The sequence below is a fragment of the Poecilia mexicana genome, unplaced genomic scaffold (genome assembly GCF_051168715.1).
Source record: "Poecilia mexicana isolate PSO_F unplaced genomic scaffold, ASM5116871v1 scaffold_20, whole genome shotgun sequence".
Taxonomy (NCBI): domain Eukaryota; kingdom Metazoa; phylum Chordata; class Actinopteri; order Cyprinodontiformes; family Poeciliidae; genus Poecilia; species Poecilia mexicana.
In genome coordinates this window covers 15,100,212-15,127,684 of record NW_028263389.1, presented here as the reverse complement: position 1 = coordinate 15,127,684, position 27,473 = coordinate 15,100,212, and the positions used below count along the sequence as shown (strand labels likewise).

Sequence of the window (27,473 nt, the reverse complement as noted above, 5' to 3'; positions counted from 1 at the left end):
CATCCTTTTTATTGGCACAAATTTAAAAAAAAAAAGTTAAATTATCGTGACTGCCTGAACAGAGCATCATTCACTAGTTGTCCTGAAATCCTATGAAGACTTCATTGTCGACTTATTTTTAGTTTATCCGGTACTTTACCTTCAGTAGGAGCGCTGGTGGGAGGATGAGAGGTGAAAGGTGTGCCCCAGCCTGCTGTGCTTCCTTTACTTCTCGATGCCGTTCTGGCAGTGATAGTGGTGGTGAAGGTGTGCAGTTGCGTCGTGTCGTCTATGTCGCACATCTTGTCTTTGGTCTGACGGAAAGAACCTCTGTTTTATGTTTTGCACAAACTCTCAAAGGATATAAAGTGCAAAAGAAAGCTTCAGCCACAGCCATCAATACATTTGTGTGTATGATTTCACATAGTAGAGAAGAGATGCTTCAATTTAGGTTTTTTTTTTTTTTTTTGGGTGTGTGTGTGTGTTTTTTTTAGGTCCAATTCAATCCAGATGTTTAATTTTAAAACACTGACAATGCCAATAATCCCCAGCCCTATTTTTGGTCATGTTGTCTAGAAACACAGTGCCGTCTGGATCGATGAGCTCAGCCTGATATCTGATCCAAGAATGACATCAGTATTGGGTCAGATACTGTTACTAAAACGGATCGGTCTGAACTCTGAGGTCAAGTCTTTTTTATTGAATCCTTACCTCATCTGGGCAGCTGTTATCCACCCAGTCCTGTCGATGGCGGTCAAAGCCGCTGGAGCATCTGAGGAAAGAATAAAGAAAAAGTAAAAAAAAACAACCAAAAAACAAAAAGGTTTTTCACTTATAACCCACACATTGTCTCGTTTTCACTAAGAAGATGACCACTAATGTCAAAAGAAGTGGTATTTTCAGGATTGTGAAGCTACTGAAATTGCTTTGCCATTCACACAAACGGCAACAAAACGTTAAAACTGTACAGTTACTCTAATATTATAAATATATATAAACAGAATTAAGTTGGTGCAGTAAAGTGATCCCTTAAGTAGCTGTAAAGCCGACTGTGGTTACTTAGATGTTTTGTTTGACTGATAGTTAAAGATAATTACATACCATTTACTCTTTAGTCATGAGAAGAAAAGCTGCAAATTATCACTTTTTAAAAGAGTGAGCAAGCAACATTTTCCTTGTAATAAGCCTAAATTACTAAAATTGGGGCAGGATAATTTCATGCCTGTTAAGCACATGACTAACTTTTCCCCTTTTAGTTGCTTAGACACCTCTATCTAGGTAAAAAAAAAAAAAGAAATATTGTGAAAAACAGCTTTTCTCCTTATTAGTGGAGAAAGTTTTTTTAATATAATTATCAAATAAAAAACAATATTTTTAATAAAAACCTAAGTGTGAATCCTCAAATGATTATTTTTAATTATTGAAATTTTACACTGAAAATTTTTGAAAAATTCAACCTTTAAAAGAAAAAAAATATGCAGTGCAGAAAACAATCCCATGATAAAAACATGGTTTACCAACAAGAGAACCTAAAACCTGTTAAGGTTTGCCCAAAACTGTAAATAACAATATGCAGGACTTCAGATTAAGTGAGACTAAACAGAAAGCTTAATCTCACATAGTTTACAGAAAAATCCACTCAAGGAAACAACAAACAGACCCACATCCCAGGAAACAAAAAAATGGTTTAAAGTGAAGCAGTGCTGTAAGAACACTAAAAATTTAGCAAAGTCTCCAAAAGATTCTCTAAAGAACGCATTGTTATGGTAATTTATCTATGCCCCCAAGTCCGTCTGCTCAAACAGCTGAAGCAGATTCCTCCATTTAATCCCTCGCTTTCCCCTGGCTGCTTTTCCCCTCCCTCAGGGTGCAGCGAAGGCAGCACAGTCTGGCTCAATATCACCAGGGAGGTTTGGTCTAACTTTGTTTCTTCTCGGTGGCATCCATCTCAGCTAGTTGTCGTCTAGCGCACTGAGCCGCGGCGCATTTAATCAGAGATGGGCAGGAGAAGGTTCATTTGAATATAAATGGATTTTTCAATTCGGTCTCAACAGGACGGTCTGATTGTGTGTTGTTTTTGCCATTTTTGTTTCAGAGAAAGCTGGCATCCATGTTGCCAAGTTATTATTTTAACCGAGTCATATTCGTGTTCTGAACGAATTTGAGCCAGATGATGTGTTTTTAATTGATTTGCTTTACGGTTTTCTCTTGTGAAGCCAAAGCCATGCCATCGGAGCCAAATTAATTTTCCACTGCTCGTTCACGTAATGAGTCAGTAGCAGGACTTATAATGTGCCCAGAACAGTCTATCGGTTAAGAGATAAAACTCAGGTCGCAGCAGTAATTATTTTTCTTATCGGCACAATGCAAGTCAGTCTAGCTCAGGCTAACGCAGCTGACCAAATGTTCTGATAAGAAAACAATAGTTGACAACAAATGTTGCCTATTTTGTAACTACTTACTTCAGCTATTATTTGAAACGTTTAATTTAACAGGCATATCCGCACATATTCTCAGTACCTAACTGTACTTACAAATTTGATGGCTCCTCCATGAGAACTTATATATGAATATTTTCTTTTTTTCCTCATTTAATTGCATTTTTCCTCTCTTGATACATAAACGACTAATGGTTGGTGCCAACAAATTAACAATCATTCTCAAGGTTTCCTCATAACTTTATATAACAATTATATTTCCTTTATGTCCCATGTGAACATGAATTTTACCAATAAACAACTTTGTATCTCTTTTTTTTAGAATTGCATGGTATGAGTAGCTCGGATTGTGATCCGTCATCTTTGCCACATTGCTTAGTCTTACTCCTAGGCTTGAAATTAACTTGATCAAATTAGAATTAAAGCTCATCAGCCACTGAGTTAGCTTGTTGTGAAACAAGCAAAATTAATTCATCAGAATTAAGATGAAATGAGCAGACACTAGCATCTCACTCTTCCAGCAGATTTAAACAAATCATGGACAAAAGATTCATATTTCTGAAAACAGCACTCTCCGTGTTGCCGGCCAAAACAAATCCAACCTCAGTTTTTGCATATTTTCTAACTCAGTGGGGCACACACTCACTCAGCAGGAGCACAGATGTGACTTCTGTTTCAGTAGCGCACATCTGGATGTAGGACAACTAATTTTCAACATCTGGTTTTGTGTTTTCCACCATCAGTTATTTAAATTGTGTGCAACGGATCACAATTGTTATAAGCCTTTTTTGTTTTTTTCTAAACCTACAAAGGCACCGCATCCGTACTTCTAGCTCGGGACACAAACTGCAGCAACGCAGCACAGACTGATTGTAGGATGTCTGCATTAAACACGTTTAATCTAATTGCACAGTTCTGTCTGGAAGGTTCACATTGCATCAGATGTTGGGTGCACACCGAGTTGTGTTTTTTTTTTTTGGCACATTTACAGAAGCTGGGGATCGGGGGGACTCTGTACCGAGCAGCTTAATGAAACGTGCAGCCAAACGAACGCTCTGCAAACTATAAAGTCAATTTTATGATGTGGACAGAAAAACAGTGTGAGACTTCTGCAAAAAAATATGCAGTAAGCACGGCAACAGAAAAGAAAATGCAAGATAAAGTAGAGACTAGAGAGAGTTCAAGGAAATAAAGTTTTTAATTTGAACAAAGATATCCGACTTAAAACATCACCATTCTGAAAAATGGTGCCATAAAAGGCTGGTCTTGCATTTGCATGATTTTAACATCTTGAGATGTTAAAATGTTAGCAAATTGTTTATTTATCAAGCCAATCAAGTCATGGTAAATGTGAATGAATTGGAGAATTAAGTTTCATTATGTCCTGAATGAACCAATTCCTTCATGCAGGCCATTGGCTTGGCAGTTTTGGTTTGTCACTTTATAGCATCTTGTGAAGTGGTCAAGCTCTCTAGCGGCCCCCTGCTGGTCTCAAAAGCCGAAACAGCAGCTTCGTTTGCTTATTCTTTTGGTCGACTCTGTACAATTAATTTTAAGGAAAAGTCTTTCCAAGCTCAGCTCCTTATGCGTTGACTGTAAAGTATGTCACGTTTATGGTGTGCAACCGCTTTTGTTCTTTCCTTAATAGAAACAACAAATCTTTAAGCTTGCCCCAAACGCATCAGCATTCAGATGCTTTATTACCCAACTTCCACTTGTACCTTAGCATGAAAGAGAAGCTGCGCTTGCACCGTCCCGGCCCTGTAGACGGAAGTTCATTGAGGCTGTTCTTTCACAAACGTCAGCGTCTCTCATTAACTTCGCAGCCAGCGAAGCCACGATGTTTTTTAATTAGTGCGTGCCAAAAGCATGTTTGCCTTTTCTAAAAGGAAGTGGCTCGAAGATGCTGAGGGAAAGGGTAGGGGAGCTGAACTGTGAAGTATTAACACAGTCGGAACGCTAATTAAAATGCAGCTTAATGAGACTGCTGCTAAAGGCGTTACAGTATCTCTCCGCATTCATAAACTGCTGAATATATAAACACTTTTCTTGTTGCTGTAAATTAGTTTGTCTTTGTCAAATGCGCCAGGATTTGAGGTGCCAAGTCGTGAGAATGTTGTATGAAACGAATCGCAGAGCCTCGATGACAAATCAAAATGAGCGGGACACCAATACGGCTCGCTTTCCCTCAAACACATCACTCACGTTTACTGGCTGCTCAAAAAAACATAAGGGAGTGGCAGATTCATGTTTCATATTTACAGATTGGAAAGTAGATCAACAGTGAAAGAGACACGATGGTCATTCCACAGGCCAAACAGCAACCTCCGCAAAAGGACAGCAAACATCTTTTGAAATCAGAGCGGATCATGCGTCATCTCGCCGTAATTTATTCCCTTTGCTCTTGTGTGTCTTTAACTCAGACTTTTCTATCCGACTGAATCAAATCAAATACACTGCAGCTCACATTTCAGCTGTCAGGAAATTCTGTAGAGGAACGCCAACACCTCTTTGGCTGCTCAAATATTTACTTTTGTTTGAAGTGCGGGAGAGACAAGAGGGATAAGGTAGAAAGAAAGTGGAGCAGAGGTTGGCTGAACAGGTGCGAGCCGAGTGACTGTCAGAATGAGCTGCCGACTAAATACAGCTACTTTTCTTTGGAGGGGAATAAAAAGCTGAATGAATGAAATCTGTGCCAAGTCTGCAACTGACAGGTCAGAAAGTTAGATTTTAAAAATATACTTTCATAAAAGTAGAAGCACAACATACTAAAAAGTCAGACTGAGGTTTAATTTTTGTGATTGCTTTTTGTTTTTTTTTCTAATGCCATGCTGCTAAGTTTTCCGAAAAGGACAGGGTAATGTTTTTCACTGAATTGCATCACCTCGTCTGTCAAAAATGCCACTGCATTGCTGGAAATATGGGTTTAAAATGCCTCTTATGTGGAATCAATGTTACTTCATGCAATTTTCAGCGCACAACTTGAAAAAAAAAAAGCAAATAAACTGGTACTAAGACATTCATACATTGCTTTGGAGCTACTTTGCTTTGTAGATCTGAGCAATCCTGCACGACAATTATAACCTGTGCACAAATGATCAACCTACATTCCTTCTTTTCATCATCATATATTCAGAGAATATGTCAGGCCTATCCTAATTCTAACCTCCAACTGAACTCATGCACTCTGTGCTGTTTTATTTTCGTCTTATTTCTTTGTAACTGTTCAACGCTTTGCATGAAAATGGTTTATAAATAAAATCGTTATTATGAAGTTTTTATTAAATGCTGTCAGGATCTTAAGTTAGTTTTTGGTTTTGTTCATTTCTGTGTTCCTTAGCCCTTTTCTTTCATTAGATAGGCCGTTTTTCTGTTTTGCTTACTTTTAGTCCTTCTTAGTGCTTCTAGTTATGTTTGTTTCTTGTCTCTAGTTATTCCTTGCAGACTTATTAAAAATCACAATGAAAAAAAAATGGAATTCAGCATTGCCTCTTGGGTTTTTTAAGGAACAAACTTGAATTTTAAAAGTCAAACTTTTTACACGGTTTTGTTTTTAAAGGTTGGATGTGCAGTGCAGTGTTTCCCAACCCTGGCCCTTTTACTGAGCTGCAACCGTCTGACTCAGATGTGTGAAAGCAGAAAAACATCTAAAACATGCAGGGCGGTGTACCTTGTAGACCAGGGTTGGGGAAAAACATTGTTGGGAGTATAAATAACAGTGTGGATATGCTATGGAGAAAAGTGTAACGGAGTAAAATAAGTCAAACCTGTTGAGCCGATGACACCAGCTGCAGTTGAAGTTAATCTGAGAGGAGATGCAGGTACTACAGCTGGTGAACTGGAGACAGGCTGCAAAAGAGAAGAGTCAACACATATAGACTGTTTTTGCAATCCTTCTATAAACAGATGATGATGAGAAATTAACTACTAATACAATGTAAATATTCTTCTTACTGGGTAAAGGTATGATTTCCACAGCCGAAGAGTTGGTGATCCTCGTCTTTGTAAGCTCCACGCGGTGGTACTCATAAATCGTCCTCCGTCTTACGTCTAGTTTCAGAAGACAAAGACAGTCTGAGATTCTGAAGACAAAAAGTAAATCTTGAACCCTCCGACAAAAAAAAAAAAAAAAAAAAAAATGGGGACAAAAGGTCTCCTAAAGCGGAAATAGAGCTGCTGGGAGAATCGGGTCACACTGGATGCTGCTACAGCACTTCTCTGCTTTCTTTGTGCCCAAAGTGTCAGGCTATGACTTAGCAAATGGACCAGGGCAATTTTCTCTGGGACCTGATAGCATCAGTCTGACCCAGTCGGTTGTAACAGCAAGACATCTGATGGGGTAAGATGGAGCACATGATTAAAGATAACCCCACACCGAACCCTAGCTGGTCTAGAAAAACCCATTAGCTTTTGCTTGCCAGGCGAACTCGAAACCATCAGATGAAACTGAGGAACAGAGTACTGTTGTGAAGCACATCCCATACAAGCTGCAAATAAACACATGGATTTTTCTGGGCACCAGAGATTAAGCCACATTAGTGTAATATATTACTTAGACGTGCATTTATCATTTCTGGAAGACATAAGGAGATTATTTATTGAGATGCAGAGGGAAATTCGATACAACTAACTCTAGTTAGTTGTAACTCTACAGGCATTTCATCCACTTTATAAAGTCAGAAATGGATTGGTATCAGGGTTCTTTTTGGATTAAGAAAATACCGATTTAGGTAATTTATACAATTCGGAGAAAAAGGCTGGTATTTCCAGACTTTATTCTCCATTTATCGTATAAAATTTTGCTTGTTTATTCGTTCATTTCAACCTTCTCTCCTTCCTTCCACAAGGACAATTTGGGTTGGATGTTACAGTGGCCCTCCATCTATATCTGGTTTGGTGTGCATTGAACTATTCATGTAGTTTTCTGTGGAATGCAACTCCAAATTACATGCGGAAAAGTTGCCTTTTTGTGGACATTTTGGTAGAGCAGATCTCAAATGTCCAAACCTGATTGTTTCTTTTGTACCATAATAAATGAAAGACAAACCAACATGTTAGTGTATAATGACACTTAGAAAAATGTAATGTTTCAATTGTTTATTTTTTTGTGTTTTTATGATGTAAATCACTTTGAACAAGCTTGAATAAACTTCAGAAAATATTTCTTCTGGAAGAAAATGCAGCTTAGAAAGTTAAAGCCCCCTAAGCACAATGTCATTTGACAGCATTGGCTGGCTTTGCAAAGCAGCCAATCCAGGAGCGCTATTTATACTCCTCGGCACCCCAAGAGCAGAAATAAGGAAAAATGAGACATCAGGTTGCGCAGTCGTGCTGGGATGGTTTCCAATTTGTGTGTTAATGAAGAGTAGGATATGTTTGGTGTTTGAAGCAGTAAAACAGGCAGTTATATAAGCGTTTTTAAAAGGTTTTAAGTATTTGCGGATGTCGGCTGTGTTTCTTAACCTCTGTAAATAACGGAGTGAAAAACCACAGGTAAATTAAATACAACCCGAGTAGCTACTGTCACTTGTTCTCAGTTCACTATTATCTGTGTTAGTGTAGAATGCTGTTTTTAGAGTTTACTACATTTACATTTCAGTTGTACCTGAACCATATGATAAATATGTAAACAGTAAATTCTACCTGCATATTTGCAAATGGCTTTCCACTAAATCCACTTTGAAATCACACTCCAAAGAAAAAAAACAAAAAAAAAAAAACAAAGGTACATTCAAGTCTTGTGAGTCCCTCAGGGTTAAACTGTGGTTGTCGCTGCTCCAGCTGTTCACATCTTTCCGCTTGGACTAATTCTCCTTGCAGACTTGTTTTACTTCTCCAGCTCGGCTGGTGTTTTAACCTGGGACCTGTTGAGTGCACCGACCCTGTGTTGCTTTCCTCATGTGATAGGACGTCGCCTCCCTGCAGACCTGTTCATTTGGATTACGCACGGGACGACTGATCAGAGGAAACGCCGGGCAGCTCAGATCAGCCTGAAAATAAGTCCACCCGTCATTTTACCCCGCCAGTCCCCCTGTGCCTGGCTTCCTCTCGCTTCTAGCAAAGAGATTATCAGGTGCCTAATGGCGAAGACTGAGCCTGGGGAAGGTTAGTTTACTAGCTCGAGGCTGCCAGTTGATTTTAAGGACTGCACAGGCTCAGTGGAGACTGGTTCTGGAGATTATGCCTGTTCTTCCCTCCAAAAGAGCACCAAATGCAGTAAATATAATTTGCACTTGTTTAAATCTTTACCAAGTGCTAATTAAAAACAGCTCAAGACTCTGCATAATTCCCAGCTCCAGTCTTTGCATCATCCTCTGAAAATAGGCGCTGGGAGGCAAGAAAGTATGAAAAGTGTGGAGCAGAGTTTTGGCTTCATTTTAAAAAAGAAAATATCACACAGTGAGTAAAGTTTAATTAATCTTCTGAGACGTGCATTAAAGCTGGGTCGTCATGTGTGCTTGTGACCTGTTAATTATACAACCTGACTGTGGGACACCCATAAATCTCTCTCTGCCCAATCTTCTGCCCGGAGGTAAAATGAAATCCTTTATTAAAGCTAAATAAAATCCTCTCGTTACCCTAGTCGGTATGCAGTAATTGGCTGCAGAGAGACTTTCTGTTGTAGCCCGTAGCGGTCATAGTTTCCTTTTGAGTACTACAGCTTAATGCAGTTAAAAGAGCGGAGATAAAATCGGGCATGACAAGGGTGTAAAAAATCTGTCAAAATATATTCCTTCCTCTGCATGATAAGGTTTAAATTGGACTTGGAATGTGCTTGGGCAGATATATGACCTAACTTTTACATTTCCATGTAGTTTTGCAGAAACGGCAGCCAGGAGACAAAATAAATCAGAGAATTAAAGTTTCATTGGCACTAGCAGAGCCAGAAGGGTTTATATGGAGGGCTTTTCTTGTCATCTGTCTTTCCAGGATCCATTTTCCCCTCCTTCTACAGCGACTACAGTAAAAGCGGGAACTTGCCCAGGTGACAGATGAAGCGTAGTGATGCTAAGTGATTAGTTGCTATGGCATTCTGCTTTCCAATGGTGTTTTCTCCTCTTCCTGAAGAGACAACATTCATCTATAAATGCTCACATTTTTATACCCTCTTCTTTCCCCATCCATTAAAAATAGAACCTAATACCTCAGTTATGTGTGCTTTTCAAGATAATGTAAGACTTACAGTTTGTCATGATTGCTGATGTCACTTAGTATCAATTTAAGAATTTGTTTGGACTTGATCAAAACCTGCATCAGTGAAGCAATATGAAGGAAGTTTAACACACCAAGATATTTCTTTGAAACAAGTTTAGCTAGGATTTCACATGGGCAATAAAAAAGGAGTTTAACCTGCCAAATACATTATATTTCACAACTTATTATTGCACCAGATTCTATATCTGAGAGTGAGGAAGGGTTTGATGGCAAAATCTGAAGTATCTCCAATCTTCTTTAAACCATTATTGATTGCAATAAGTCAAAGTGGAATGAGCTGCGTCTGGTTTCCTTCGAACCAGACACATCTCTGGAAAGAAAAAACTAATTTGGCTGAACAATTTAAGAAAAACAAAGTTCAGTTGTAAACTGGGAAACTTTGATCCTTTTAAGTACTGAACACAATTTGAGATGACTTTGGACCATTCCTTCTGGTTAAATGCTTAAAAATCAGGTTAGTTTTTCACATGTTTAGAACCAACCTACTGAATCAGCATGGTCTCTATGCTTTTAAGTTTAAATAAACTTGAAACATCACCTGCCAGTCGACTCTATCACATGACAGAGCATACAGACAATTCTCCCAAATTCCTGTTTAGCGTATTATGTTTGCTAACCTTTGTTTGCCAGCTGGTTGTAATCCAAAAATGATGCACGGCTAGGTAAAGCGCTATTTTAATTATACTAAAAGGCAGAAAAACTACCATCCTCTAATGCCAGATTGGGTGCTACCCTTTCTTTTAAATTGCACTCCTGCATTCTGGCTTTAAAGTGAATAACTATTCCAACTTTTCAAACCGTGTATGTCCCTTATTTAAACCGCAACCATCTGTTAGTTACTCACTGGGTATTTGCTGGATCTTGTGGACCACCACAAAGGCGTCAGACAGGCCCACCTTCACCGGGTGATTGACAGAACTGATCTGTGATATCTCGATGGGGAGCTGCAAAGGAAATAAGTGAATATCCATCACCAGCAAGACACAGATCTCCCTGGAGCAAGATGTTAAACACTGACAGGTCTAAATAGCCTCACGTTTCACAGTGACAGTCTACAGGAGGAATGCGTACAGTAATCTGTAACCCCAATAAGCAAATGGATGACTCTGGGTCAAAGAAAAAATATACATCACAGTGGAGGAATGTGCGCCCGCTCTTCTTCGCAGAATTGTTTTAATTGGATCATTTTGAACATGACCTTTAAGGGTCAACTCACAGCATCTTAATCAGATTGTATGTCCAGACTTTAAAAGGGACACTCCAAACATTTATTTTCCATTTTATACCTTCAGCTATTTAAAGTGGGACTTGCTGATACGTTTTGGATCATTGTTCTACAGCATAACCCTCTTATGAAGGTGTGACACAAACTGATGGTGGGACATTTTCCTGCAGGATTTTCAGCCAGAAAACAGAATTTATTGATTTAACCAATTGCAGCCAGTGATGTATTCTATGTTTTAAATGTGTTTTCTCTGTTCCTTTGTTTTCCTGAAACACAGTTGTGTTTTTGACACAAAACAGATAAAATAGGCTTGCTTTTTTTTTCAATAATTGCTGTTAGTTTTATGCCAGATTCCTAACTTTAAAAACTTCCACTGTTATCTCGTCATTTCACAGAAAGATCCTAAGTTTGACCAACATAATATTTTTTTGTTAGCAGTGATTTCGGCTTTATTGAAGATTGATCTTGAGTGGAAAATCATGATTTATATGTTGCTCTGAGTTATTTTGTGACTTCTTGGATGAATTATGAATTATTTCATTGCACTCTTTGGGTAAATTTGGTCTTGGGAAATTTCAACACAGCTTCTTGGTTTTTTTTTTTCCATTTGTGGATAAAGAGTCTCACTGCAATCCCAAATCCTTAGAAATTATATAGGAGTTTGTTGAGTCCACCATTCAACAATCAATTAATGATTTAACAATAGGGTCTTTTTTTCACATTTGACAATGTTGGTTTAACTTTTTCCTTTGAAAATCTCATCATTTGAAAACCATCCTTTCAGGTTTTGTTTGTGAATACTTCATTACTGAGTACATTATTTGACCAAAATAAAAAGTGTAAAGAAGGGGACAAAGATATTTTTAAAAGTGTTAAAAGTTCGAAACAGCAGGGGGAAAGACTGCTAGAGTTGTGAGATTTAAGTGTGAAATGAGTCACAGTTTAATTTGTACTAAAGTTGAGGTGATAATTAAAATGTGTCACTTTCACACTGAATGGGTGTGTTGGAAATAAGGTCTGCCTGACATATTGTTCAATAAGACTTCTAGAACTACAGAACGGCTTCAGCTAGAAGGGCATGCAGCATTTTGAACATCACACGCAAAACTATAAAGATGGAAGATTCGGTAATAAAGCCCAGAGACCCATTATGTCATAAAAATCCTCTATAAGTAAACAAAAAAAGTCTCAATAAACAAGTAATTTAAGTAAATTTATTTAGAGAAATCAGATTCGAATCTCATATTAGAGCACTGAAACCGTTTTGTACTTTCTTTTGACACATATTTTGCATAAAAAATGGAATGCAGTTTTTCCAGGTTTACTCTCCAACTCTGGATTCGGGGAGCTAAAGTTTATATGGACAAAATGACTTGTGAAAACAGAAAATCAGACAGAAAAGGGAAAAAAATGGTTGCCATAAATAAGAGCTCACCTCTTTATATGCAAAGACAATCCTTCCTGTGTTGTGCAGTGTGGCCTGGAAGGTGAAGCTGCCCAAGTTATAGTTGTCCTGCAGGTGGACGTGGTCCCACTGCACCACCAGAGCAGTGCCTACAGAGAAATGAATGCATTTAAAATATACGTATTCCCACATACCGGATAAATTCAGATTAAAGCAAACCACAATAACACCGAGTTGTGGCCCCTTCTGATGTGAAGAAAGACGTAGAACATGGAAAATAACAGAAAGACATTAAATCCGAAGATATCCGTTTCTTTAAAGCATCATTTGTCGGCAGGAACTACAGAGATTGACACTGAGTCAGAGTGAGTGCTGATATGAAAACACTGTGCTGGAGGAGGATAAAACCGCAATAAAACCTCAGCTTTCAACAAAACCAAACCAAAGAGCGACCGTTATTGTGATGGATTATACAGTTCGGGCAGTTTTTAACCACAGGGAGCCACTGCGTTTTCCATGCTGTGCAAGACCGTGCTGAATGACAAAGTGAACAAGGAGCGGACATTCACTTTTCTTGTTGGTATGGCAAAGAATATAAGTTTCCATCTGCTCTGTTTGACAGCAGTTGTAAGTGTGGAACAGAAATTGGATAAGAGATGTTGTACTTTTTTTTCTTCCAGCGAGAGTGCTCATCTTACAGGGAATTGTTACGTTTTGGAGCTTTGTGTGCAAAAGGTGTGTATACACATAAATCAGGCATACATCCTTTTCCAGTTAAGAGTTTATATTCCAGACATGGTTGGAGCTCCATGGCAACTCCAAAGCTTGCATACAAAGGCATTTGAATCTACAGTCTGCTTTCGATGAGGTGAAAATTCATCTTGAGGTTTGGATGCAAGTGTTTAAAATTGGTTTTAAATTTAAAAAAAAAGCAAAAAATAATCCTCCTTTCAAATTTGTTCATGGTAGCATGAACTGCTCAAGGTAAAACTCTCTATGGCCACCACTGATTACAGTTACTCAGTTATATTTACTTCTCTAAGTTTTCAGGAAAATGTACTTCAGCAGTAATTTTTATGAAGTATTGCTACTCTATCTTGAGTAAAATTTCAGGGATTTTACCCAACAGCAGTAAATTTGGTGACGGAAGAAGAACATAAGCCTGAAATGATTCAGCCTGATCGTTTCCCCCTGATACTTTTACAGTCATTTACACCAAGTATGTGCAAGTCTGTGGTGTAAAAATGTTCATTAATAAGATACGCGTAGAATGTCTATATGTCTAGTTTGTGTTTTTACGTAGGTCAATAGCATTTAGGAGTGTTTCCAACTATCGTTTTTACCTGCACGTGTGCAGATTTTGGGGTTTTTTCCCCATCACTTCGAGATGGGAATCAGACATGCAGGGCACATTTACACCTATTTGCATATTTTTGAAGTTGATGCACTTTAACAGAGGACTTTGGTACTCCCTCGTGTGTTCTCAATTACACATTGAATGAGATGTGGAAACAAAATGTGCCTGGATGCATTTGTACAGAGTTTCATCCATGCAGATCTGTTCGCATTAATGCAGTTTTCTTGGTTTAAGTGCATGTCATGTTTTAGAAGGAAAGTCATGCGTTTCATAAAGTAGAATCAAATAGTTTAATGGTCTAAAAACAATTTGATCCACTAAAGGAAAATGTGGATATTTTGCTCCAACATCAAGTTGTTTCTACACGTTTTAAGCACAAAATGATAAAAGTACATACAAAAGAATCAGAAGACAAATAAATCTATTGACAGTTGTTTCCTTTACTGTTGCAGTGCAGATTGGTTTTAAAATAAAACCCCAGAGGTTCAACTAAATTTAGCCTGCAAGAGTGAGTAAATCAAGGAATAATTCCCTAACATGGCCTTCATCTCTGCCCTCCAGAAAGTGGGCCTTGCATTACTTTTAACACCACTTTGATTTACTGTGGACTTTGGAGGACCTATTGATGTGAAAGCCATTTGGCCAGTTGCCAGAGTAATAAAAGTTTGTTTACACAGCAGCCAATCAATTTTTCCTTTACACAGCCAGAACACTTCCCATTCAAAGTAAATATGAGAGTCAGCTTCTTTGCCGACAGCTAGGAGAGTCGGGGGACTAGTAGCACAGCAGCTCCTAAAATAAATCGCGTGCTGTGTGTATGGTGGACACTCAGTCTGAACACATGCTTCACATGGAAGAAGGATTAAATATCGTCTCTCGCGTGGTAAAACATAATTAATAAGACAAGGGAAACAGAAAATGCAATCATGGTAAAATAAGAAAGTACACGCTCTGCTTCAGATTATCATACATCAGAATATAAAATTATTCTGAGTTGAAATGCATAAGAACAATTTAAATTCAATCGCAAATGTAAAAACACAACAGGATTTGCTTTTTTTGTTGTTTTCAGAAAGGAAGCCAAAAATGGAAAAACACTGGCTTTTGAAAAACAAGTTATACCCCATGAATAGCTTTTTCCCCCTGGTGTCTAAAGTTGTTGTGGAGCAACTTTTTGGCCACTCTTCTTCTTTACAAAACAGATTTTAATGACTCCAAGTTTAATTTAGCACTCCATTCATTCTGTGCCAATTCATCCTAGACACTCCTTGAAAGGGGAAAAAGAAGAGACCATGCAATTCAAGTGACTTGTAACTGTGCACTGGTCTAGTATCCAAAATGTAACAAGATAAATCTGCTCAACTAAAGATCTACAAAGTACCAACTACAATATAGAACTGGAGATAAGACCAAGTTCATTCTGCCATGAGAGAGAATGGTAATGGGATAAAAAAAAATTGAGATAATAAAACACAGAGCAATCTTGGTGTCACCAATTCCCTATAATGATAATTAAAATCAGAAGGGGAAAACTCTTTTTTTGTTTTTTATGGAAAATGATCCAAAACATGCAGCCAAATCAATACATAAAGACTTTACCACGCACATAAAATCAGCCATCCTCAATCACCATATTTTGACTCAGCCGTTTGAAACATATTTTAGAAATGCAAAAGCTGATCTGCCATCCATGTAAGACGTGTAACCGGGCCTTGGCAGTGAGTCACTGTGCATAATAGCAGAAAACGAACCCCAAAGAAATGGCAAGAATTACGGCAATTATGTAGAACGGCAGTTTCATAGTTACAAATTGTTATTCTCCTACTTTGTCACATCAAAATGTCCGACTCATAGAAAGGCAACAATTCTCACAACATTGGCTGGGGTTGCGTGTGTTTTGTCATTGTTTTAAATGTGCAACATTCAAAACAACTTCCATAATTCTCCATCTGATGAGTCTTCACATTGTAAAATTCTTTAAGATATGGTCATAAAATCCCACGTGGGAATGGGAAAATAATTGGCAGCCAGAAAAAGAACTTTAAAGTCTTGCCAAACAGCCTTGGAGATGTCTTTCTATTAATTTTCCAGCAGAGCATATGACAGTCTTGTCCTCGCCTGTTATATTTCTTCTTTTTTTTAGAAATTCTAATCAACAAAAGATGATAGGACAGCCGAGCTTTACGCCTTCACTGTGAATTTTCACACACAGCCTTGTTTGTGAACAAACAGCTCATCCCTGCTGTGGACGCTTCATCAAGCTTGTTTTTACATATTTAATGAAGGCCCATCCACAGCACAGCGGAGCGTGCAGCTCTTGTTTGGTATCGGCAGAACGCTGACTGATGGAGAGCGAGCCGGGCTCCGGATCGATTGGCTGCCATCGTGGCTAAAGTCTGATGAGCTTGTCTGCAGAAGGTCACAAAGTCGGTCTGTCAGTCTGTTGCAGAGCGTGAGACAGTGATGAGGGGAGTGATGGACAAGACCCAGAGTTTACCTTGGCTTGCAAAAAGCTTTAATAACCAATTAACTTTGTTATATTTTACAACCTCAAAGTATTTTACTAGGATTTTATGCAAGAAACCAATACAACATCATACATGATGGTGATGCTTTGTAGAATCACTTTTCACTGTTGTTGCAGCTGCTCAGCTGCACTATATGCAGTAAATATATCATCATCGCAATATCAGTGGTGTAATATTCATATCACAAATGATTGCTCAGAGTGCAATATTTGCTGGCTAATATGGTCGAAGTGTAATGAAGATTTGCATGCTAATATAATATTTAGCCAGCTGGTCAAAAAATGACCCTACTCTACCCTTGATGATGTTACAGAAAAGTATAACACTCCACAACACTGAATTCCAAATATACATACATTACTCATAAGGTAAGATCATCAGCAATGAGGCAAGACGTGACTCAAGTTTTGACTGAGAGTTTGAGATGCATCAAAATTAGGGAGACAACAAGAAAACTCATTGGGATCATTATAAAACCAAGATTAAAAAAAAAAATAAAAACACTTACCATTGTCAAAATAGATAACAGTAGAGTTTCTGGAGACACTTGGGTCAAAGTTGGCCATCAGAGGAGCGATGTACTGTGTCGCTGTGAGCATCCGATGGACGACATCTCCGGTATAAATAAAACCTGTACATGCAACCAAAAAGACAAAAAAATATATATATACTTCATACAAATGACTTTTTGTTGGAAATAGCTCAACAGGTATACGTTTTTGTTGTTTTTCTTATCTATATACAGTGATTCTTATTTAGTACAAGGCTTTTCTCTATACATCTGTGCAAAATGTGCAGGGCTCTGAGACTAAGTGTTCCTAGTGTGCTCTCCCTCCTCTCCCTTGTCATTAATTATCTAGTGTAGGATAATGAGGACAGCACGACTTCAAAAATGGGCTTTTGTTACTTTTTTACTCTTTATGGAAAGACAAAACAAACTCAGGTTCTATATTTAAAAGTCTCTAAACATGGTTATTAATGGAGCCCATTAAAAAGCATAAACACAGCCACTAAATATTACATTGGGGAAAGAATTTGCACTGAGAACAACAGGATCCAGCACTGTCCTCACTTCTCTGCAGACTGGAAAATTGGGGGCAGTCAGCTATTATCCTACAATTTCGTTTTTAGGAAAAGCTTTTATTCTTTTGTATGAAAAAATCTGTATGAAATACTAGCTGACTTAAACAGTCTTTCTGAGTGTATCAGATGTTTTATGTAAGATAATTCTGAGCAATGAACAACACTTTCAGATCATTTAATTTGTTTATGTATCTAGGTTACAAAAGAGACATTTTTTATATTTATCAATTATCATTTGTAATTCAATATCAGCTTTCAGATTTTTGTATTTGTGTTACAAGCTGAAATCTGGCTATTTAGTCAGGCTATCTGCTCAGGTAGCCTGCCAGAGGTCAGCTACCTAATAAAACTGTTTCTTCCAGCTTCCAAATTCTAGTTTTAAAGACCAGCAAACCAGCAGCAACAGGCGGGAGAGGGAGCATATTGCATTGCTCTGTACTGCATTTAGCTGAAGATAAAATATGCTGTTTTCCTCACTTTAAATAGATATATTTTTAAATATTCCTTTAAATCATGCCTGAACCTTTGATCAAATCTGTGAAGTTAATATTTCCAGTAAAATGCAGTGTTATAACCGCATGGCTCAAGAAATCCTGTAATGCATAAAGTTACTTAATTACATATGAAATAAGATGCAGACTTGAGGAGTGGGGGGTGGAGGGGACAAAACCCTACTTTTTTTAATTTTTATTTCTTGCAAATATACAACCAGATCCAGACCCATAAACTCTCATTTCATGTGACAAGGCATCTCCTCACATATTGCGGATGGGCTATATAAACACATCCATCACTCTGAAAACTATACGCAGCCTGCTGTGGGAGGAAACAGTCTTTCCCAAATACATCTCCCTGCACAGAATTACCTCGATATGAAGAATGGGAGCAGAGAAGAAAAATTTGACTTGATTTAGTTGTGTACGGATATCACCTGGAAAAAGAGTGAATGCAGAGTCCCACAGAGCTCTACAGGAGTTGCTATGGTTACAATTAGTTTTTATCTTACACCTACTGTTCCTTGATATGCATTAGTCTCCAATGGACAATGAATGAGGAGGAAGCTTGGTGAGAGACAGTAAGAAGATGCAGAAGTGGTGTAAGGGGGTCTGACTAAAATGTCACAATATTTCCCCATCTGTGAAAAATCCTTTGGAATTACTCCAGCGTTTCACAAAAATAAATATTTTTGGTCATCCTGTCTGAAAAACTGTAAAAGTTTAGATTCATTTGATGTCAGACAGCAATTAACAATGGTTACGTGTATATGTGGAAAGAGGAGTGTTGGAAAGAGCAGGAGGTTCTTAAAGAGACGGAGGCTCAATTGCAAGGCATTTCTTTTAATGTACTTATTAATTAATTTTTATAACTACTGAAGGCAACATTGATATCTGATTGTGCTATAAAATGGCACTTACTGTAACGTTCATTTTATCTTGTTTTTAGTCAATGTTCTACTCAGTCGTGCTGATTTATTTATTTTTTTTTTTTATGCTGTATTTAATTTCAAAAGAGGTTAGAATGTCCCTCGACGAAGCATAAACACAGACCCGTCTGGATGGAGGCACAAAGCCCGGTGTGAAAGGGATTTATTTGTGCTGCTGCGTCTGCTTTCCACCAACAAAACACAACCCAGCTTAATACACAGTCTAAAGAAAATCAGACACCCTCTCAATACACTAAAGAGGTGAGGGCTGCAGGGCGCTCAATAAATAGTCTGTTCATTCATTATAGTTGTCACTATCACCAGAAGGAGACTGGACAGAGGAGGAGAGAGACCAGGGGGAGCAAAAGATAGAGGCGAGAGAGAAGAGTAATGGAGAGAAGCCTGACTCAGACGAGGGTTTTTTTTTTTTTTTTTTTTCCTGAGTGTGTTTATGAGTTACAAAAAACCTACAAAAATGAGCTGGACTGCACATGTCCAAGAAAAACATGAGCGGGAATGATCGGAACCATCAGACTGAAAGCTTTACTTTATTGTACAACATGTTTAGACAAGCTCTTTGTCCTCAGGAGCAGATCTGTTCTGTGTTTCATTTCCAATACGATTTGTGTTTATCGCAGCCGTTTCGAGGCTTAGGAAGGTCCGGGAAAGGAGCAGCATGCCCACCCGCTTTGTATTTAGTCTTCTGGCTTTAATATGACATAGCTGTGAGGCTTCATCTAATTAGAGCGTCTCCTTCTATTTTTATTTTATTTTTTTTATTGCTGACTGTGAAGAAACCATCCATAGCCGACTAGTCACCACTCTTATCCCACCCTCAGATCACAGGACATGAAGCCAACAAAATGTTGGGATAAGTTATAAAATCAGCCAGAGAGAAACTGGAAAGCAGCAGATGGTCAGTAATTTTAGATGACCTGAACAGTGTGTGAGGACATTAAAGCTTTTTATGCACCGACTGCATAAAAAGCTCCAATTGCAAAGTTAACTTTGTCATCAGATAGTTAGCTGAATATCCTTGAACATGTTGCAGATTAAAGAGAACAAAACTGTTGTCTTTAAAAAGAGCACAGCTGGTGTGAGGCTATTTATTCCTTTTTTTTTAAAAGTGTTCTTTAGTTCTTTAGCTGCCAATTGCACTCGATGTAGAGTTCCTGGCAAAAACATACATAAATTGTAACATCTTTTAAATTTTAAATTTATTCAGTTCTTTCCTTAGACTTGATTGTAATTATTTTAATGTACGTATGTTTTGGACTTTAGTTAGTTAGTCATTGTAGACCTCGTTCCTGTTTTATTTTGAAACCTGTCTATCCTTAAGGTCAGCATTCTGTGTTTTATATCTTCCTGTCATTGATATTTCAGGGTGGACCATGTGGTCATCCTTTCACATTAAAAAATAGTTTTTTTTATAAACCAACTGACACATTTAAGTGTTCTGGTAAAAATGTTTTGCTTCATGATTCCAGAGTTTTGGCATGTAAACATGAAAGTGGATCAGAGGCATTTGAAAAGGCCACTTGCCTAAACAATGTCGTGTTTGAGAGTTATTGGCTCTTTTACTGTTTAGACCACATGTGTCAAACTCAAGGCCCGCGGGCCACATGTGGCCCGCCTTGTCATTTTATGTGGCCCGCCCCAGCATTTTATAGGCCGATGATTGACTTAAAATAGGTTTTGAGCACGAATTGACTACAAACTACATCTCCCACAATGCATTCCGATTGTTACCAGCCAACAATTACGGCTTCTCGCCACTAGAGAGCAGCAGAGTCACCTCAAGCTGCTTATTGATTTCCCCAGCGAATAAAACTGAGACATCGACAAGCTAACATCAAAACGTCCAAGAAAAGAAACAGATGTTTCTTTTCTTGGACTTGGTCTTACTTATAAATCGATCGATTTATAAGTAAGACTGTGAATGAAGATGTGTGTGAGTTGGTGTCAGGGCGGCAGGTGGCGCTAGACTTTTTTTGTTATCCGTTATCTTGACCGACAACATAAAAAAAAAAAAAATCGGTCATGTACTATTTTTATCCGTGAAATCACAATCATATTAACATTGGCTATTTAGCCGCATTTTATGCGGTTTAGTTAATATTCACCGTGAATCCAGATCCCATCACAGTTTAAGCAGATAAATGTATCTACATTTTTCTCGTAGTGACAAAAACCACGTGGCCCCAATAACTTTTAATAAATTAAATTAAGCGACTTCACTTAAATTAGCAGCATTTCACCCGGTAGGGTCTGAATGCACTTCCTCCTGGTTCCCATCTGCAGACAAATCTGCGCTAATTAATCAGTCAGTTGGATCTGTCTGATCCAAACAGATCAACTGAACTCTGTGAGTGTTTTACCCTGCGCGGTCCGGTGTGCGCTTTTACCAGGATTTTTTTTTTTTTTGCGTGGTTTCGCTTCTCTGAAACGGACAGATGTTACATCTGCAGCTCCTCCAGAGCGCCGCTCTCCTGGGTAACTTGCACCCAGAAGGCTCCATTTGTTAAATCCGCTGGATGAGTTACTTCCAGCGGTTTCTTTCTAATTCCGCAGTGGTTGAGCAGCGGACTGCGCATGTTACAGTCTAATTAACTTTTGCATCGTCATTTATTTCCTCAAGATAAACTACCGGCTCCTCAAATGGATTAACACAACGTTGCATTCTCTTTAGTTTTCTCTGGTCTGTAATGGAGACTTGAATTAACGTGCCATTTCAACCAAAGGTTTGTAACCATTTTTTATTTGTAAGTATTGATTTTTTGGACTGAACAGACAGAAACAGTTACCATTATACATTCTGAAGTGTTGATTTTATTTTTGAAACCTTTGTAAAGTGTTAATTTTATTTTTGAACCATTTATTTGTAAGTATTGATTTTATTTTTGAACCCTTATTTATTTTATTTTTGAACCATTTTTAATTTTGAAGTATTGATTTTATTTTTGAAACCTTGTTTATTTTGAAGTGTTGACCTTGGACATGAATTGCCCCATATGGGGTTTGAACCAGTGACCTCAGCATTACCAGCACGGTGCTTTAACCTGCTGAGCTAACTCACCTACCTTACAAACTGTTGAGTTTCTATGGATTTAAGAAGAACTTACATGATCTTACCACAATGAAGATTTGATAAAAGTGCTTATATTCTAATGTTTTTCAAAACAACATACATAATATTTTATTTTCCAGAGATTTTGTATTTTGAAGTGTTGATATTATTTTTGAACCATTTTTAATTTTCAAGTGTTGATTGTATTTCAGAGATATTTTTTATTTTAATGTGTTAATTTTTATTTTTGAACCATTTTTTATTTGTAAGTATTGATTTAATTTTTTAGCCATTTAGCCAAGTCTCTGTAGAACCTTTTGTCTCTGCTAATGACATCTTCAATACAATTTTTTGATCCCAGGCTTAGTTTATTGACTGTAATGTGAAATTAGGCACAAGTATAACTCTGACAGTTTGTTCACCAAGTTACTGTGCTCTCTGAGAGGATCTGTAAGTATTTGACTTTGTTCCATGCCCATTGTTGACATTAGTCTCTAACAAAATGTGGATCATCTACCAGGAACAGTCCAACGAGCATGAGTTTCTGTAGTGTAGTGGTTATCACGTTTGCTTCACACGCAAAAGGTCTCTGGTTTGAAACCAGACAGAAACAGATTTTACACATTCTATTCATCACAGGTGTTTACTAAAAGTCAACAAGGGTTCTGTGGTGTCATGGTCTGTACTCTGAATCCAGGCATCTGAGTGCAAGCCTCAGTTGACATTTTCATGCGTTGCATCTTACATCACCAACTTTGGAACCTCAAACTGAAACAAAGCAGAGAAGCTCAGTTCCTGTAGTGTAGTGGTTATCATGTTTGCTTTACATGCAAAAGGTCTCTGGTTCGAAACCAGACAGAAATGGTTTTTGTAGGTTATGCATCTCTTGGGGTGCAGGGAGACAACAAGAGCCTTCCTCTTTTGTGATGGTTCATTTGCCAATCGACTTCAATGTAGGCTTCTTTGAAATCGAAGCTACTTTACTTCAATTACCAATTGGCAGTTCTATGGTGTAATGCACATGTGTTAAACTCAAGGCCCGCGGGCACATGTGGCCCCCCAGCATTTTATAGGCCAAGGAAACTCAAATGCAATATTTAAAACTTCAATACATAAAATCAGATATTTAACAATATGAGGTGGTGCTTAATTTATTTTTAACATTGTATTTTTATACATTTATGCTAGGGGTGCCCAAGTCTAGTTTTCCAGAGCTACCATCTGCAGCTTTAGATGCATTCCTTCTCTAACACACCTGGACCATTGACTCATTATAAGCCTCTACAGAACTGAATGAGGGAAGTCAACCTTTTGTCTGGGGTGTTTTAGCAGGGATGCACTCCTGATTTGTACCGTCAATGTGGCCCGTTGAGGGGGGCCAATATGCTGAAGTGGCCCTCAGTGAAATTGAGTTTGACACCCCTGGTTTAGACGGACGATAAATGCAAAACTCCTGAAGTGACACCTCTGCTATCCTTTATTACAATAAAAACCAGAAAAAACAAAACAAAACCCAGACTAATAACCAGCTCTCATGTTCACTGGTGGGGCAGACAGCCATCTATGACCGGGTTTAAAACTTTCCCTCTTTAGGTTCCTTTTAATAAAGTTTACAGTTATAGAGGTTTAGGTTTTTGTTATCATTTAGGTTAGCTATGTTGCTTCAGGATAACGCCCTTGAAAGCTATACTGATATGTTTTACTCACTCTGCTGTTTCCTCTTGTTTATTCTCAGAGTTTCTTTCACATAGAAAGTTCCCCTGGCCAGGTGTTTCTGTGTGAGTCTTTTATCTGGATAATGTCATGTATGGATCTGTTGCTGTCATTTACCTTGTGTGCTTTTTTCCTTTCCAAAATAATATATATACATTTTTTTGCTTAGCTATGTCTTGTTTGCAAGTAAAGCCAATGGTACAGCTATCCCTCCATTAACTTAGTGTTTTTCTTTCTTATAGAAAGTATTCCTGTCTCTGTGCTTTTGTGTTTTTTTTTTTTGTTTTTTTTGTCTTTCCATGCTGCTCTCTCAATCCCAAGTCAGCAGATCCTGAAACTGGCCCCATTTTCATTTTGTAAAAAGCTGAAAGGTTTTGTCCACGGTTGCCACATGGCTTCACAGGGTGATAGTTTACTGCAAAGTTAACAACTTGATGAATTACAAACTGGGATCACCTGAATATGACGGCACTGTCATCTAATATGGACTGAATTTGGTCATATGTAGCTGGATCTGAACCAGACTGAAAAGGAATCATCTGGATTCCTCTGAATTGCATTTGGACGGGATTTAAATCGGAATTGGATACGACTTGGAGCGTCTTGTCTTGAGATTATGTTTCTAGTGAATGGGCACAATATAAATACAGTGGAAAGTGGAATTATAATGATCCTTTTTAGATGTAAAAGTCTAGTGGAAAAAATGATGCCTTGAGTAAAAGCTGAGTTGCTGACAGGAATGAAGGCGAAAAGATGGCTGAGAGGATGGGCTGACTGACGAAGGGATATGAGAGAAGGCCGTCTCGGAGACAAAACCCCTGAGGCCTGTAAGAGGAAGATAGCTGCCTCCTCTTCTTCCTCCTCTTCTTCTTGCTACAACTGCTTGGTGACGCCTCTCCATCCCAGTCTAGAGGAATGCAAATTCTTGTTATCTCCTCCCTGCTAGTACGGCCCGTGCCCATCCTCACAGAGCGACTCTAAAAGCAGTTTTCGGAGATAAGAATCAAGACTGCGAAGATAATAACGATAGCCACAACAAATCATTTTTATATTGTTTCAGAGGCAGCGAAAGGCAGCCCTGCATCTCTAGAGTAGTTGGGTAAAAAAGCAGGGCTTTGGTCTTTGATGTGATAATAGCTGGCTGGGGTATTTGTGGTCTTGCTGTCAAGACTCAAGTGGAAAATTGCATTGCACACAGCGGTGAACACAACCGCCGTGTCACTTTCCTCGTCTTGATACCCCCCACCTACGTATCCGAGTCTATCAGGGTGCGACTTGGCGGAGCGATTCGTGTTTCCAGCCCAAAAACCACGGGTCTGGTTTTCTCCCCCAGCTAAGTCTGGTGTCGCGAGAAGCTGGTGCTGAATGCCGGGAGCGGTTTGTTTTCAGTCTAGCAGACGATTACATGGAGGTGAGAAATTTAAACAGTCTCCCATCATGCCGACCGCTTGGCTGGACAACAGCCGTTCGTGGTTCCGTTGTGTGATTTGTGCCAAACGAGACATTTTAACCCTGATACTTCTAATTTAGTTCACGCAAAGGCAAGATTTTGGGATACATATATCATTGACATCAGATATTTGCATACACTGCATATATTTTTTAATGTCTAGCATTGAATCCGAAACTAAAGTTTTTCCCCTTTTATAAAATATTTCTATTTGCTAATGAGAGGGAGACAATTATATTTATTTTTTTAACTGAAGCTTACAGGACATGTAGTTTGTATTTGGTAGACTTCCCTTTTGGAAACTTTCATGTGTCCAAGATTTAACTTCTTGGTTGATGTCTCTGTGAAGTAACTTCAATATTTCAGCACAATGTTCTTATTTCTTGATTTAATCATGAATGAACTGCAATGAACTGTTAAGTGCACCAGTTAATCTCGCAGCAAAACGCCTCCATGGCATAATGCAGACACCTCCATACTTGGGGCAGTGTTCTCAGGTTTACAGGATCCCCACTTTTTCCACCAAATATGTCAAAAAATTCTGTTTTATAAAAAAAAAAAAACATGGGACAAGATTTTAAGTGAGAGAAAAAATAATTATGTGGGGTTTTTTTTGGAGTGTATGTAAATATTAGGTTCCACACTTCAATAGAGCAGTCGACCAGGTAGGTAGCATAGCAAAGATCTGCTTATTATCTCCATAGAAATTTTGTAAGCCCCCCAGCTCTCTCCTAAACCGCATAGCAATAAAAAAAATAACAGTACATTCAACTTTGCCAAGCACATACAGTTGGTCCAACAATTACAGACACAGCTACTATTCAGAGAGCATATTCCAACTTACCACCAGTTGCTACAGTGATTTCACGCAGGAGATGTCCATAAAACGGGAAATCGAAGGACAGATTAACTCTCTGTGAGTGGAAAAACAGACAGATGGCTCGAGTCAGGAAGATGAAGGGAACAGAAAATCCAAGAAGAGACTCCTTTTATCTTAAAGACCAGCAGAGGATAAAGATCAGAGGGGAACTGGGAACAGTAAATATAGAGGAGTCTTGTTTGTAACTGCGAAGATAAAGAATATAAATGATTATCTTTGCCACACATTTGTCACGAGTACAGAAAAAAAGACAAATCTTGGCAATAAAATGTGATTTTCTTGTTCCTAAAAGAATAAACAACAGGGTATTTATTAAAAAGCAGATTGTAACGGCCTTCAGGACTCAAGGGGAAAAACTTTTTCGTCTTTCAAAAACCGTTTCTTCAAATGTATTTTAAGTTTTTTTGTAGTTTTACATAAATCCTGAAATACAAGTAAAGTAAGTGAACTTAACGTATGCAGAGTGAAATTCAAATGAGAGTAATGCTTTCTGAAACAGAACAGTCTGGCTTCACAACAAGCAACTCAATAAAAGTAAACTAGTGAGAGTATAGATATTAATGCATATAATATATGAACATAGAATGTGTATTCCTATTTTGAGCTTTTTGTCATTAAAATAATCTCACTTTTGATAAAGTTATTCAGTATAAACATTACAATATAGCAAAAAAAGACATATTTTCTCAAAAGTCTTGAATTATCAGCGAAAATTAGAAAGATTTCACATTACGTTTTGCTTCAGAGCACACATTTGTGTCATTCACCACTTTGTCTCCACTCTTGGCAGGATTTGACTCGCATACCATGGTTTATGGACGCATCATTTCATCTGTACACCGAATATGGCACAGTAACTGCCAGAAGAGAGAACGGAGATTGGCAGCTGCAATAAATACTGGAATACATAGCCCTGCATTAGTAATCCTGTGGTAAACCGCCCTGAATCTCACTAGCTGCGCAGCCAATTCCACAGCTTAACTTCTCAGCAAAGCTCTGATGGAGCTGACCTCTGTTGATGTGTTTTGTTTTCTGACCTTATCAGCCATTTTTTTTTTTTTTTTTTTTCTGCGCTGGCAGCCGGCGGGTCTGGAAAGGAGCACATTCTGCTTTAACTGCCCATCGCGATAAACTATTTGTTTAAAACGTTTGCCCTCCGTCACGAGACCACAGATGATTCCAGCACAGATGGTTTTCCGTTCTCAATGAATCAGCCGAAAGCGCCAAGTGTCCTATTTGACTGTCTGTTGATTCAGGACATTCTTTTTACTGATTTGTAAGACTAAGTCAAATTTAGAGGATAATAACAGAGAATAATAAAAGTCATTTAAATATCTTTTTCAGCTGCAACGCCTCATGTCTGGCAAAAAAAAAAAAAAATGAAGGCAGAGGAGCAGAATGTGCACAATGTGGGAGTCTATTCTGACTTCTCAGCAAGTATTGTTCTATCAGGTTACTTCCTTTCTCTCTGCTGCCATGCTGTTCTGCTTCTCTGGTCGGTGGCTGCTGCCTCATGACTGAATCAGTATGCAGCTCACATGGGTCACCTGCCTGCACCGACCTGTGAGCAGTGGGGGCTTTAAACATAGCTGCAGAAAAGACTTTAAACTGCATGTAGAAACCTTGGATTTTTACTCCTCAACTCACCTCATCTTGAATATATTATGACAGAAAGATGACAATTGTGGACCCTTTGGGTAAATAAAACAA

The 27,473-nt window shown here is 38.3% G+C and overlaps 1 protein-coding gene across 1 annotated transcript in view; it reads right to left on the bottom strand.

The window, feature by feature from the left end:
* plxdc2b (plexin domain containing 2b) overlaps positions 1–27,473 on the bottom strand; it is an 83,473-nt gene that overhangs the window by 11,502 nt on the left and 44,498 nt on the right. Inside the window, exons 4-11 of the mRNA XM_014982910.2 lie at positions 25,728–25,797; positions 16,656–16,778; positions 12,293–12,411; positions 10,477–10,576; positions 6,372–6,467; positions 6,185–6,266; positions 691–751; positions 140–293 (exon numbers count right to left, since the gene is read on the bottom strand). Coding sequence (XP_014838396.2) covers positions 140–293; positions 691–751; positions 6,185–6,266; positions 6,372–6,467; positions 10,477–10,576; positions 12,293–12,411; positions 16,656–16,778; positions 25,728–25,797 — 805 coding nt within the window. The remainder of the gene's footprint in view (positions 1–139; positions 294–690; positions 752–6,184; positions 6,267–6,371; positions 6,468–10,476; positions 10,577–12,292; positions 12,412–16,655; positions 16,779–25,727; positions 25,798–27,473) is intronic.